We start from the raw sequence: 14374 nt of genomic DNA, 5'->3' as shown, positions 1-14374 counted from the left end.
TGAAGACTTTAAAAATGGTCCATATATTTAAAAACCTAGAAAAAGTACTGAAAACCTCTGGGCTAGATGATCCACCCTCAGTTTCACGGGCTGTTCCTTTTTAGTAATAAAACTGACACACCAGTGACTAATGCCTCCTCGTCTGCGTCCCCAGCCTCCTACCGCCTCCCCAGCACCGTCCCACTTGTGGTTGATTAGGTGGGAGCTCCAGGACCGCCCCCAGCCCCGACTTCCCAGTTACTCCCTGGCTTCTAAAGTTGGGCGCACTGGAAGAGGAGGAGCCAGATGGGGCTTCAGGGGGAAGCGCACCAGATGCTGGTGGTGAACTCGGCCGGGGCAGGGGGACCAGTAGTTTTTCTGGATTACCTGACCTGTTGGCATCACTGCAGTCAGCAGACAGGGGGCCTTCAAGATGGGGCTATAGAGAAGGGAGCGCGCGAACTTGAAAAGAGGTATTTAGTTCAAGCAGTCTGTTGCCAACATGTTCCCAATGATTAAAAAATGGCATCTGAAAGAGGACTGAGGGTCTTCAGAGTATAAAAGAAAGAAGAAATAAGGAATTTCTGGCTTTAAAATGTACCCTTCTGGTGATCCGAGCAGTTAGATTTAATCTGTTTACATTGGATTGTAATAAAAGGAAATGGGACCAGCTGCAGACCTCCTTACTGTGACAACACTAACCTTTTATTATTCCATCAAACTCCAGGAGGAAATAGCTTAAACATCTGCAGCTTTTGGACAGAATCCACACACTCCGAAGTCCAGCCCGAGTGCTACTGCTAAACGACTTTAGTATATTCTTTAAGCTGAGAAGCAACCCTTTAGGGAGCTAGAAGGTGCAAAGGGAGACACCAACTTGAGCTCCAATTCTAGCCTGTAGCATCTAAATATGAACACAGATATGAGGCAGCCGGAAGCAGGAGGCAGCTCAGTGGGGGTTAAAAAAAAGACTTGAGGCAGTGCCTCCCATTGTTCCCTTCTTGCTTCCAGATCACCTTGAAAACTCTGTAAGAGGACAGGGAGCTATGACTATGACTATAGGTCCCTCCTCTCCGCTGGGAGTGCCATTAGACGGCAGAGGCTGGGCGAAGTAGAGTTGCCTGCGGGAGGTTCGGGCCACCTGGGCTGTCTGACTGTGTGGCTGGCTCTCTGAGCCACAGCCAGAGGCATCTGTGGGGCCTCATCAAACTTGGTCCCCAGGAAGACGGGTCAGGGTGAGTTTGTTGAAATATCAGGTAGCCATACTCCCTACTCATTGGAATCTCTGTTTATCTGAATAAGCTCTCTAGATTCATCCATACATTTTTATCACATATCATTTTGTGCATACATAAAAAGGAAAATATAAGCAAAATAAATAGGTAAAGATATTCCCCAAACTTCTTCGCCTTTGAAGTCTTAACTCTGCTGAACCTTTTTTTTTTTTAAAGAACTTTTTGATGTGGACCAGTTTTAAAGTCTTTATGGAATGTGTTACAGTATTGCTTCTGTTTTATGTTTTGGTGTTTTGCCCACAAGGCATGTGGGATCTTGTCTCCCCAACCAGGCATCCCGCTGGGAATCCAACCAGGGATCCCAACCAGGGAACCTGCACCCCCTGCATTGGAAGGGGAAGTCTTAACCCCTGGACTACCAGGAAGTCCCTCTGAACCACTTAAAAAAAAAAACTTTTAATTTCAAAATAATTATAGACTCATAAAAAGTTGCACAGAGAAGTCCTGGATACCCATCTCTCAGCTTCCCTCAGTTCTGATGAATCCCATAACTACAGCACGTTATCAAAACCGGGATGTTGGTGCTAACCTCGTCTTTTCCTTAGGTGTGGATGTCTCTGCTGCCACGGGGTGTGGTCCCAGCTGCTGGTGATGTGCCGTTTCTCAGAATGCTCCTCTACTACACCTGGGATATACCTGTAGTACAGTTATCATCAAAACCAGCTGGTTAACACTGATACAGTACTAGTCACTTAACTCTAGGCTTTATTTGGATTTTTTATTGTTATTTGAAACCTTTTTCTCTTTTTTAAAAAAAGAATGTCAAATTTAGGGAAAGTTTTAAAAATATTGCTAGGAACTCCCAAATATCTTTCACCTGAGTTCACTAGTTTCTACTGTTTTGCTACATTCACTTTACCATTTTCTCCCCTCCCTCTCTCTCTCCTGTCTCTTACTTTCCCTCCCTTTGTCTCTCTCTCTTTCAGAACAAGTCAGTTTATAAGTATCATGCCCTTTGTCTCTGAGTATTTCAGTATGTATTTCCTTTCTAGGAAACACATTCACTTAAGAAAGAGATTCACTCTAAAGAGAGGTACTCACTAAAATCACCACAGATCAAAATCAGAAAATTTAACACCAGTGCGATATCTCATTTATAGACTTATTTAGATGTTATAATGTGATCCAAAAGTGATAAATTAAAACACTGTCAATTGCTGGGAAAGCACACTGAAATTAGTAAATAAAGCCAGATACAAAATACACATGTTGATTTAAAACATGACAATATTCTGTATTACACAAACTTCCATTTATAGTTTCCAGAAGCTGTCCTACAGACATGTGAATATTTTTGTCAGGGGAAGAAAATATAAATAAAGGGAATAATTATATTTATGAAGATTGCATTTTAGTTAATGAAAAGGCATCTGGGTATTGTGGTCTTGTTTTCCAGTTCTAAAATCAGGGTATCTGGGTCCCCGGTGGTTCAGCTGGTAAAGAACCTGTCTGCCGGTACAAGAGACACAAAAGACAGGGATTGGATCCCTGGGTCGGGAAGATCCCCTGGAGAAGGAAATGGCAACCAGCTCCAGTATTCTCGCTTGGAAAATTCCATGGACAGAGGAGCCTGGCAGGTTACAGTCTGTGGAGTCACGAAGAGTCGAACACAACTGAGCATGCCCATACACTTGCTGTGTGGTGCTGTTAAACTCAGGATATTTCAGGATATCTAATCCTAAAAAAGTTAGACAAATTAAATCATATTTCTCTGTTCGTTTATCAGATCACTTTATCGAAAAGAATAACAAATTTTGAAATACAAGTAACTGACTTGGAAAATGTAAAACAGATAAGGACCACACCTTCACAGTCATCACATTGCATCACAGATCCCTCATTCTAAACTAATGGAAATGTAGAGAAACCCCTAAGATATCTATAAAATGAAGTAGAACTTTGGATCTAGCCAATTTAAACTCAAATTAACCCGGTCTTATGTGCTAAGTCACTTCAGTCATGTTCAACTCTTTGCCCCATGCAACCCTCCCGTCTCCTCTACCCATGGAATCCCCCAGGCAAGAATACTGGAGTAGGTTGCCATGTCCTCCTCCAGGGGATCTTTTCGATCCAGGGATCGTACCTGCGTCTCTTACATCTCCTGCATTGGCAGGTGCCTTCTTTACCACTGATGCCACCTGGGAAGCCCAGAGTCTCTTACAATCTCAGCCTAAGGCCTGACTTTGGCAGTGGCTTCTGGATGGTAAGAGAAAATAGCTCAGACTATAGTTAGTCTTAGGAAGAACCAGAGTTTCTTCAAATCCTGCCAAATAAGTAAATAAAGACATGGAATTCTTAGAAGGTGAAAAGGGAATAGAGCTAGATATGAGATTAAATGCGGTATGTCTACAGTTGACGTTTCGGGTGATCATTACCAGTTTTTATAGATGTTTTTAAGCATTTCAGGGTTTGTTTGGTTTTTTTTTGATTACTAGAAGGTAATCATTATTTCTGTCTGTCTTTAGGAGCTTAGCTTTTCCAGTTTATTAAGAGATGAACAGTTTAGTTCAACGAGTATAAGTGCTGATTTATATCCAAATTGTACCCTTGTATCAACCCCAGCAAAGCCTCAGAGACCTGTATCTATTTTCAAATGCCCACAAACAAAACATAGATACAATTGGCTTTTTCTTTTTTTAGGAACAGAAACATGTAGGAAGATCTTGTTTATTTTTTAGATGTTTTGAAAGGAAATTTAGTAGCAAATCAGTTCAGTTCAGTCACTCAGTCATGTCCAACTCTCTGTGACCCCATGAATCGCAGCACGCCAGGCTTCCCTGTCCATCACCAACTCCCGGAGTTCACTCAGACTCACGTCCATCGAGTCAGTGATGCCATCCAGCCATCTCATCCTCTGTCATCCCTTTCTCCTCCTGCCCCCAATCCCTCCCAGCATCAGAGTCTTTTCCAGTGAGTCAACTCTTCGCATGAGGTAGCCCAAAGTACTGGAGTTTTAGCCTTAGCATCATTCCTTCCAAAGAAATCCCAGGGCTGATCTCCTTCAGAATGGACTGGTTGGATCTCCTTGAAGTCCATGGGACTATTAAGAGTCTTCTCCAGCACCACAGTTCAAAACCATCAATTCTTCGGCGCTCAGCTTTCTTCACAGTCCAACTCTCACATCCATACATGACCACTGGAAAAACCATAGCCTTGACTAGACGGACCTTTGTTGGCAAAGTAATGTCTCTGCTTTTCAATATGTTATCTAGGTTGGTCATAACTTTTCTTCCAAGGAGTAAGCATCTTTTAATTTCATGGCTGCAGTCACCATCTGCAGTGATTTTGGAGCCCCAAAAAATAAAGTCTGACACTGTTTCCCCATCTATTTCCCATGAAGTGATGGGACCAGATGCCATGATCTTCGTTTTCTGAATGTTGAGCTTTAAGCCAACTTTTTCACTCTCCTCTTTCACTTTCATCAAGAGGCTTTTTAGTTCCTCTTCAGTTTCTGCCATAAGGGTGGTGTTATCTGCATATCTGAGGTTATTGATATTTCTCCTGGCAATCTTGATTCCAGCTTGTGCTTCTTCCAGCCTAGCGTTTCTCATGATGTACTCTGCATATAAGTTAAATAAGCAGGATGACAATATACAGCCTTGATGTACTCCTTTTCCTATTTGGAACCAGTCTGTTGTTCCATGTCCAATTCTAACTGTTGCTTCCTGACCTGCATATAGGTTTCTCAAGAGGCAGGTCAGGTGGTCTGGTATTCCCATCTCTTTCAGAATTTTCCACAGTTTATTGTGATCCACACAGTCAAAGGCTTTGGCATAGTCAATAAAGCAGAAATAGATGTTTTTCTGGAACTCTCTTGCTTTTTCCATGATCCAGCGGATGTTGGCAATTTGATCTCTGGTTCCTCTGCCTTTTCGAAAACCAGCTTGAACGTCTGGAAGTTCACGGTTCACATATTGCTGAAGCTTGGATTGGAGAATTTTGAGCATTACTTTACTAGCGTGTGAGATGAGTGCAATTGTGCGGTAGTTTGAGCATTCTTTGGCATTGCCTTTCTTTGGGATTGGAATGAAAACTGACCTTTTCCAGTCCTGTGGCCACTGCTGAGTTTTCCAAATTTGCTGGTATACTGAGTGCAGCACTTTCACAGCATCATCTTTCAGGATTTGAAATAGCTCAACTGGAATGCCATCACCTCCACTAGCTTTGTTCATAGTGATGCTTTCAAAGGCCCACTTGACTTCACATTCCAGGATGTCTGGCTCTAGGTGAGTGACCACACCATCGTGATTATCTTGGTCATGAAGATCTTTTTTATACAGTTTTTCTGTGCATTCTTGTCACCTCTTCTTAATATCTTCTGCTTCTGTTAGGTCCATACCATTTCTGTCCTTTATTGAGCCCATCTTTGCATGAAATGTTCCCTTGATATCTCTAATTTTCTTGAAGAGATCTCTAGTCTTTCCCATTCTGTTGTTTTCCTCTATTTCTTTGCATTGATCGCTGAGGAAGGCTTTCTTATCTCTTCTTGCTATTCTTTGGAACTCTGCATTCAGATGCTTATATCTTTCCTTTTCTCCTTTGCTTTTCACTTCTCTTCTTTTCACAGCTATTTGTAAGGCCTCCTCAGACAGCCATTTTGCTTTTTTGTATTTCTTTTCAATGGGGATGGTCTTGATCCCTCTCTCCTGTACAATGTCACGAACCTCTGTCCATAGTTCATCAGGCACTCTGTCTATAAAATCTAGTCCCTTAAATCTATTTGTCACTTCCACTGTATAATCATAAGGGATTTGATTTAGGTCATACCTGAATGGTCTAGTGGTTTTCCCTACTTTCTTCAGTTTAAGTCTGAATTTGGCAATTAGGAGTTCATGATCTGAGCCACAGCCAGCTCCTGGTCTTGTTTTTGTTGACTGTATAGAGCTTCTCCATCTTTGGCTGCAAAGAATATAATCAATCTGATTTTGGTGTTGACCATCTGGTGATGTCCATGTGTAGAGTCTTCTCTTGTGTTGTTGAAAGAGGGTGTTTGTTATGACCAGTGCATTTTCTTGGCAAAACTCTGTTAGTCTTTGCCCTGCTTCATTCCGTATTCCAAGACCAAATTTGCCTGTTACTCCAGGTGTTTCTTGACTTCCTACTTTTGCATTCCAGTCCCCTATAATGAAAAGGACATCTTTTTTGGGTGTTAGTTCTAAAAGGTCTTGTAGGTCTTCATAGAACCGTTCAACTTGAGCTTCTTCAGCGTTGCTGGTTGGGGCATAGACTTGGATTACTGTAATATTGAATGGTTTGCCTTGTAAACAAACAGAGATCATTCTGTCGTTTTTGAGATTGCATCCAAGTACTGCACTTCGGACTCTCTTGTTGACCATGATGGCTACTCTATCATGTAGCAAATAGTAGTTTTTAAATGCTTGCCTATCCAGATAACCTTTTTATCAGATACAATTTTCCCAGCATCAGTTGGGGACCAGGGCTGATCCATGTTTTCGCTGATGCAAGGCAAAAAATACAGATAAAACAGCCAGCCTGTCTATCTACCTATCTTTCTATCTTGGTATAAGGTCACCAACTAACTGTCTCTTCTTGGGAAGAACTGCCTTTATGCAGCTGTTTTCTCTTTTAAAAGGTTTAAGTATAAAATACTCTTTTAGGAACTTGTGGCGAGAATATTGAGAGTATAAAGTAGCAAAATGAAAAGTTAGCAACCCTGTGTTGGCCCCCTACCCTTCTTGTTTTTGTTTTTTCCTATTTGTTGATGAAATTCAGCAGTCAGGAAGCACTGCAAGAACAGCAGTGATCTAATAGGAAGAGTTCTGGTTTAGGAGGTAGGAGACGCCACCCTGTGCCTGGGGGCAGGCTGCTAACACCTCCTGTGCCTCCATTTCTTTAGGTGTAGTGAAAGTGAAAGTTGCTCAGTCGTGTCCAGCTCTTTGCGACTCCGTGGACTATACAGTTCATGGAATTCTCCAGGCCAGAATACTGGAGCAAGTAGCCCTCTCCCTTCTCCAGGGAATCTTCCCAACCCAGGGATCGAACCCAGGTCTCCCTCACTGTAGATGGATTCTTTACCAGCTGAGCCACCAGGGAAGCCCTTCTTTTAGTGTAAAATAGTAGTCATAATTCCTACATTGAAGGTTGTTGTGAGGAGTAGATGAGATGTTATTTCGTATCAAAGCGCTTGGCCGATAATAACAAGCAGTAAATTGAGGCTTTCAAAACTAGACTGTAAAAGTACTTTAGACATTCCAAGGCACTGCCCAGCTATAAGGTGCTGATTATTAGCAAGAATTTGCATTTTTCAAACATCAGTCAGATGATGAAGACCTTCCAAATTGAAAATGCATGTGTTATCACAGTAGCTGTAAATCTTTCACTGCACAGAGCACATAAATGATGCCAACAAAGTTGGTTTATTATTCACAAGCTGGCATGAATTATAATACAGGACATAGTCCCAGTCTAGTTACACCACGTGCTTCTTTTCTGTAAGTTAGGAGTGAACTTTGAAGGGATGTTTTTGTTGAAACTGCTGGAAAATTTGCAAAAATGGCTCAAGTATAGAGTTTCTTTTTATCTTTCCTTTTCTCTCTTTTTTCCCTTTACAGCCTAAGAAGCCTAAAGCCCCAGACAATCCATTTCACGGCATTGTTTCCAAGTGTTTTGAGCCGCATCTCTACGTGTACATTGAGTCCCAGGACAAGTGAGTTGACAACCATTTTGCTGCTTTCTCCTGCCATTTCTCCCGCCTCGAGTCAGGGAGGGGCCTCACAAGGGCACAGCTCCTTCTAGAGGTTGAAGGAGGGACTTGGCATGCCCATGACCCTCCCTGGAAAGCTGCTAAGGATACTTTTTGATTTTTGAGTGTTATGATGTATTATGTCTATCAATCTCAGAAGCCTGAATGTGACTCTAAGGCCCTCCCAAACAGGTCCCAGCACCTAGTTCCGAGATGGGCCTGAGCCCTTACGTCTGCATGTCAGCCTGCCAGGCTTTACGGTGTCAGGTGCTGAAAAGTGGAGAATGAAAGCCTCAACTCTGATGTATATGTTTTCAAGTATAATTTGTTTAACTTTTCATTTTGAAATCATTTAGATTCACCAAAAAGTTATAAAAGAATTCTCTTGTATCCTTTGTCCAGAGAATGGTGGTGGTTGTTTAGTTGCTAAGTCAAGTCTGACTCTTTGTGACCCCATGGACTGTAGCCCACCAGGCTCCTCTGCCCATGGGATTTCCAAGGCAAGAATACTGGAGTGGGTTGCCATTTCCTTCCCCGGGGGATCTGCTGACCCAGGAATTGCACCCACGTCTCCTGCATTGGCGGGCGGGGTCTTTACCCCTGCACCACCTGGGAAGCCCCCAGAGAATGGCAGCAGCTTATAGAACCGCAGTGATCAAAATCAGGGAGGTGCTGCTCTCCCCTGCATGTCCTTCCTCTGGTCCAAGACCCAGTCATGCGTTTAGTTGTCAGGTCTCCTTAGTCTCCTTTAAGCTTGAACAGTTCCTCAGTCTCTTCTTTGTCTTTCATGACCTTGACGCTTTTGAAAAGTGTTTGACCAGCTCTTTTGTCCAAAGCCCTCAATTTCTGTTTGTGATGTTTCCTCTTGATTAAATCCAGATTATGTGTTTGGGGCAAGAACACCACAGAGGTGACATTGTGTCCTCCTCAGTGCTCAGCGCACGATGTCAGGAGGGGCATCTCACGTGGCTTTGTCCTGTTACTGCTGAGGTTGACCTTGACCAGTTGCTGAAGTGGTGTCTGCCAGCTTTTTCCCAATAAAGCTGCGCTTTTGCTTTATAATAAGTATTTTGTGGGGGGATACTTCAGGACCACGTAAGTGTCCCCCGTCTCGTCACTTCGCCCCTCATTGTCACAGCTCTTGACAATTCCTGCCTGACAGTGATTACTGTAGTGTTTGCCAAATACTGTGGGTTTCTATCATTTCTTCTACATTTACTCATTGGAATTCTACTACAAGGAAGAGCTTCCTCTTCTCCCCCACTTGTTGGTTTGTTTGTTTTTGTCTGTTTGGACTGATGGCTTCTTATTTTCTTTGATGGATTATCATCCCTTTAATATACATGCTTTTTACAAGTGCAGGGGTTCCAGAAAATGCTTACCAAGCAGCCCACTGCAACCACAGCCAGTTGAATATGGTCATGAGTGCTCTCACAGCCAGCAGAGTGTGGTCATGTTCCAGTATCCACTTCTATGCTCTCTTCATCCCTGAATCTCTGTCCACAGCCAGAGCAACTGTGGAAGGCCCAGTCTGGAAAGGCCAGGTTTCTGAAACAGGTCGAACTGACTGGAGGCAGGCTGGTCCAGGCTTTGAGAAGAGGCCCTGTAGCCTAAAGTATATGTTTAGGAGGACCAGAGAGCGGCTCACAGGGGACGGCAGCGGCTCTAAGAAGCTCCTCAAGGGGCGTTCTCTGGGAAAGCACTTAGGTCCTGAGCTCTAGTCCTTCCCCCTCTTTTTTTTTTTTAATGCTTCTTTCATTTTAGCACATTCTTACTTAAAAGTATATTCCAAGGGTAAACCAGAAAATTAAGAGAACATTTCAAGTGGGTATTTGTGTCTTACCTGGAACATTATTGTTCTTCAACAATTTTATTTTATTGTTGTTCATTCGCCAAGTTGTGTCCGACTCTTTGTGACCCCTACCCCATGGACTCCAGCACCCCAGACTCCTCTGTCCTCCATTATCTCCCAGAGTTTGCTCAAACTCATGTCCATTGAATTGGTGATAGATTGCTTCTATTCTTTTCTTCGTTGAGTACAAAATGCATATTTTGTAATCATATTACAAATTACATATTAAAACCCCAGAAGATTAATTTGTGAAAGAGCTTCTATGTTAACAAAAACAACCTCCTCCCTGCCACCTACCCAGCAAAAAAAAAAAAGTTGCCTTGACATCTTTTGCCTTGTAAAGCCTCAGTTTTCCTCCTGCTCTCTATCCATTTGGCTTACGTCCATAGGCATGCAGAAGGGCAGACTACTAAAATCAAGTTTAAGGAATTATTTCCTCATCTGTTAAATAGTTACTATTACCATTTTTTTTTTTTTAAAAACATCCTGTCTTCTGCATTCACAAAGTTTTTTCTCAAGATTACTAATAAGACACCTCTGCAGGAAAGGAAAAAGGAGCTGCTATTTGCCTGTTAGATGAACAGGTCTTGAAGCAGCCCACCTGTATGACTATTATGGGCCAAACCCCTATCTTCTCTTATCAATCCAAATTCTTATTTTTAGAAAGGCTTGAAAGCTGTTGGGTCCAGAGTTTAAAGTGCATATCTGAGATAACCATGTGGTTTCCCCAAACCTGTCCAGTTTAAGAAAAAAAAAAGTCATTTTGTAGATTATCTGGTATCATCCTGGGATCCGCTCTTCTCACATGGCCTCAATTCATATAAAGCACACTCATTGTTCATGAGGCTTTGGGCAAAGGGCCAGCCCTCCCTTCCTTAGGGACTCTCCATTTCTCTCTGAAAAAATGCAGTGCTGGCCCCTCAGCCTGCCGCCTGGTCTCGCCGGAACGCTCCACAGCACGAGGGCAGTAGCGGAAGCTTCTCATAGGACAACTGCGTAGGCTGGGCTGCTCTCGCTCCAGAATAAGCAGCAAAAGCTGGGAGCAGGAAATCAAGTTCAAGAAACCCATTTCCTCATCTGTTACAGGAGAGCATCAGACAGAATAATGCCTAAAGCAGTGGGTTGTTACCCTTGAGTCGAGAACCAACCAAAACCACAGGCCTCTTTGCCAAAAAAAAAAAATCCACGTGAACCCACACGCTATCTTGAGTACAGTTTCAAGAGGTTCTTCAAAGTCCTTCCTAAAGTCAGAGAATCCTAAGACTGGGGAAGGAACTCAAGTGGGCACTGACTGGGGGCAAATCACTACTCCTGTTGTAGCTCTGCAAGAAGGAAAACCTGAGGCCATTCACAAGCTCCCTGAGGACAGAGACCCAACCCAAGGTAGTGGAAAGAGCATGGGCCTGGGTGCCAGACAGACCTGCACTTGCATCCAAGCCCTGCACCCCCCGCCTCGGGCCCCCAGCTCTGGTCCTCACCTCTCCGAGTCTGTTTTACACCCTCTACAGTCGAGTGAATAAAGCCCCGCTGGCAGGATTAGCGGCGAGGGTGAAATGATACGACATGTCGGCACCTGGCACAAGAAAACAGGGCTCGGGAGCCGCGTCTGCCCTGCCCTTCTGGTGACCCAGTTCCAGGTTCTCAGGTGCTTGGGTGGCCTGGTCGGTGCTGCCAGCTCTCGGCTGAGCCTGGCGTGGGGTCCACTCTCTCATCTCTGTAGCGCCCTCCCTACCTGGGGAGAGTCCTGGCAGCACCTGCCCCAGCCCAGGGTCCAGCAGCAGCAGGAGGACTGCGGAGCCAGTGCCCAGGGAGGAGGCAGGAGCGGGGCTGTCCCGAAGTCACCTCTCACCCGGCTGGGCCTAGCTGTCCTTCCATGCCCTGAGCCGGTGTCTCAGTTTTTGTTTATGTCCAAGGAGGAAGTTAGTTGTATCTCTTCTACTCTTGGAGATGTAGTCATTTTTTTTGGCTGACTCTTGCAGAAGCGATTTCTCTCCATAACCACTTTTCCTTCACTCCATTCAGTGACATTTTCAGGCTGAGAAATTATTAGTGACTCCATTTCTGCCCATTTGATTTCTCTCCATAACCACTTTTTCTTCACTCTGTTCAGTGACATTTTCAGGCTGAGAAATTATTAGTGACTCCATTCCTGCCCATTCTCCTGAGTTCTCTGTAATAGCTTTTGTTGAAATAGAGCCTGCCACTGCTTCTAGCTTGGTCAAGCCTAGAGTTTCCTGTAAAAAGACGTTGCTTATCGTTTGTTTTGAATTAACTTCTAACTTTCAAAAGAGTTCCAAGAATTGTACACAGAGCTCCTGTGAATCCTTCACCCAGATTCTTCCATTAACAGCTGTCCCTCCCACCTCTGAGCAGACATACTCACAGACAGACACATTCTCATGTATATATACACATTGTTTTTTGTTTGTTTGTTTATTAGTCTCTTAAGTCGTGTCCGACTCTTTTGTGACCCTATGGCCTGTAGCCCGCCAGGCCCTTCTGTCCATGGAATTTTCCAGGCAAGAATACTGGAGTGGGTTGCCATTCCCTTCTCCAGGGGATCTTCCCCACCCAGTATTAAACCCATGTCTCCTGCATTGGCAGGCGGATCTTTTCTACTGAGCCACCTGGCAGCCCCACATAGCCGCAGTGTAGTCATTAAAGTCAAGAAGGTAGCGTTGACACAGCACTTGCATTGAATCCATAGACCCCATTCGCTTTCCCTGTTTGTCCCAATCCTGTTTTTTATAGATCCCAAATCCATTCCAGGATCGCAGGTTACATTTATTTGTCACAACTCTTGGTTCCATCCAGAAGAATAACTTATTCTTTCTTTATCTTCCATAGCCTGAAAATTTTTGATGAGTGCAGGCCAGTTACTTTGTGGAATGTCCCTCAGTCTGGTTCTGACTGCTGCAGACTCGTGACTCATGATTCATACAGAAGTGGTGCCGTGTTTTTCTCAGTGACTCCTGTCATGAGACATACAGCGTCAACGTGTCTCATAACTTGTGCTGCTCATTTTTACTACTTGGTGTAGATGGTATCGGCCAGGTTAATTAATAAGTATTTAATAAGTGTTAATTACTTAACCTTGAACCCATATAAATAGCGTTTTTCTCATACTTTACTTACTTATTTTACCATTCGTTAATGACATTTGTCTGAATCCTTTATTACTAAGAGAGTTGCCATGTAATTATTTTTCTAATCCCATCATTTCTTCTGCATTTCTTCTAAGAAACAGCTTTCTCTTTTCTCCATTTATTTATCAGCATGGACATGTGGATTCCTATTTTATTCAGTGGGTTTATAGCCATTACTATATTTTTATCTTTTAACTTTATGTTGGAATAAATTTAGACCTAAGAAAAGTTTCAAAAATAGTGCAGATATTCCATATTCCCTCTCGTAAACTCCTCCATGTTCGCATCTTACATAACTGTAGTATAGTTATCATCAAAACCAGCTGGTTAACCCTGATACAGTACTAGTCACTTAACTCCAGGCCTTATTTGGATTTTACCAGTTTTTCTACTAACGTTCTTCTTCTCTTCCAGGGTCCATCATTATTTGTTTTAATGGTCAAATTGTCCTTGACTTGGCCCCTTCCAGCTGGGTTTCCATCCTTTTTGTATGCCCCTAGTGTTTTTTGAGCACTTTCTTTCTGGCACAGCAAAATACACCAGGCTCATCTTGTACTTTCCTAACTCAGCCCTGGAGTCATCCATTTTTCCAGGATCCCTTGTTCCCTTGGCGAGAGATGTTTAGAAACTAAGTGCTGCTCATCAGGTCTGTTCATTACTGCTTGAGTACCGTGCTTCTAGGTCCTCCATGCTGAGGGAGCTAAGAAATACATGTATGTGTATATCCGTGTATATTTTTATCCTTTTATACCTATTTATGTATTTAAACCCATCAGTCTATGCCAGTAACTCCAATTCTAACCTAACACCACAGCGATTACTGGAGCCTCCCTGTTCCCACGTCTGTAACTGCTCTCTACAGCCGTGAGAAACTTGTTCCCAGTATTCTCCATTTAGTTATATATCTGCTCTGTTGGGTTATCTGGGGTTGGGGCTCTCCAACCCCACTGACCACACCAGAGCCAACCCTCCTGTCCCAGTCAAAAGGAAGGGGTATATGTGTGCTAAATCGCTTCAGTCGTATCTGACTCTGTGATCCTGTGGACTGTAGCTCACCATGCTCCTCTGTCCATAGGTTTCTCCAGGCAAGAATACTGGAGTGGGTTGCTGTGCCCTCCTCCAGGGGATCTTCCCGACCCAAGGATGGAACCCACGTCTCTTAATGTCTCTTGCACTGGCATGCAGGTTCTTTAGCCACCTGTGAAGCTTGCATGTACCCTTGGATGAACAAGCTGTCTACCTTCCTGGGGTCTTAAGCTGCTTCGCCCACACTCATCCTCTTGCCCACTTTTTCTGACTACCATCTTCCTCTTTTGGAGCCACCTCTCCTGTACTTTCCAATTAAAATACCATTTCTATGAATGCTGCCTGCAGATCCACCAGGAAAAACAGCCTTGGT

The 14374-nt window shown here is 43.5% G+C and overlaps 1 protein-coding gene across 11 annotated transcripts in view; it reads left to right on the top strand.

Annotated features, from left to right (window-relative positions):
• Nucleotides 1-14374, top strand: part of VPS53 (VPS53 subunit of GARP complex) — a 123304-nt gene that overhangs the window by 60520 nt on the left and 48410 nt on the right. For 6 of the 11 annotated variants that reach the window (XR_015148118.1, XM_086359836.1, XM_086359835.1 and 3 more), the window contains one exon: nt 7847-7941. Coding sequence is in view for 9 of the 11 variants with exons in the window: in XM_086359836.1 (XP_086215962.1) it covers nt 7847-7941 (95 nt within the window). In the remaining 2 variants the exon portion in view is untranslated. Of the gene's footprint in view, nt 1-1819; nt 1913-7846; nt 7942-14374 lie in introns of all 11 variants that reach the window. The other 5 variants (XR_015148117.1, XM_086359834.1, XM_086359833.1 and 2 more) reach the window with 1 other exon arrangement.

The sequence above is a fragment of the Bos grunniens genome, chromosome 19 (assembly GCF_055505025.1).
Source record: "Bos grunniens cultivar Pamir isolate PY7600 chromosome 19, Bosgru_T2T1.0, whole genome shotgun sequence".
Classification (NCBI taxonomy): domain Eukaryota; kingdom Metazoa; phylum Chordata; class Mammalia; order Artiodactyla; family Bovidae; genus Bos; species Bos grunniens.
Note: the sequence above shows the minus strand (reverse complement) of the source record. Positions and strands in the feature narration are given on the sequence as shown.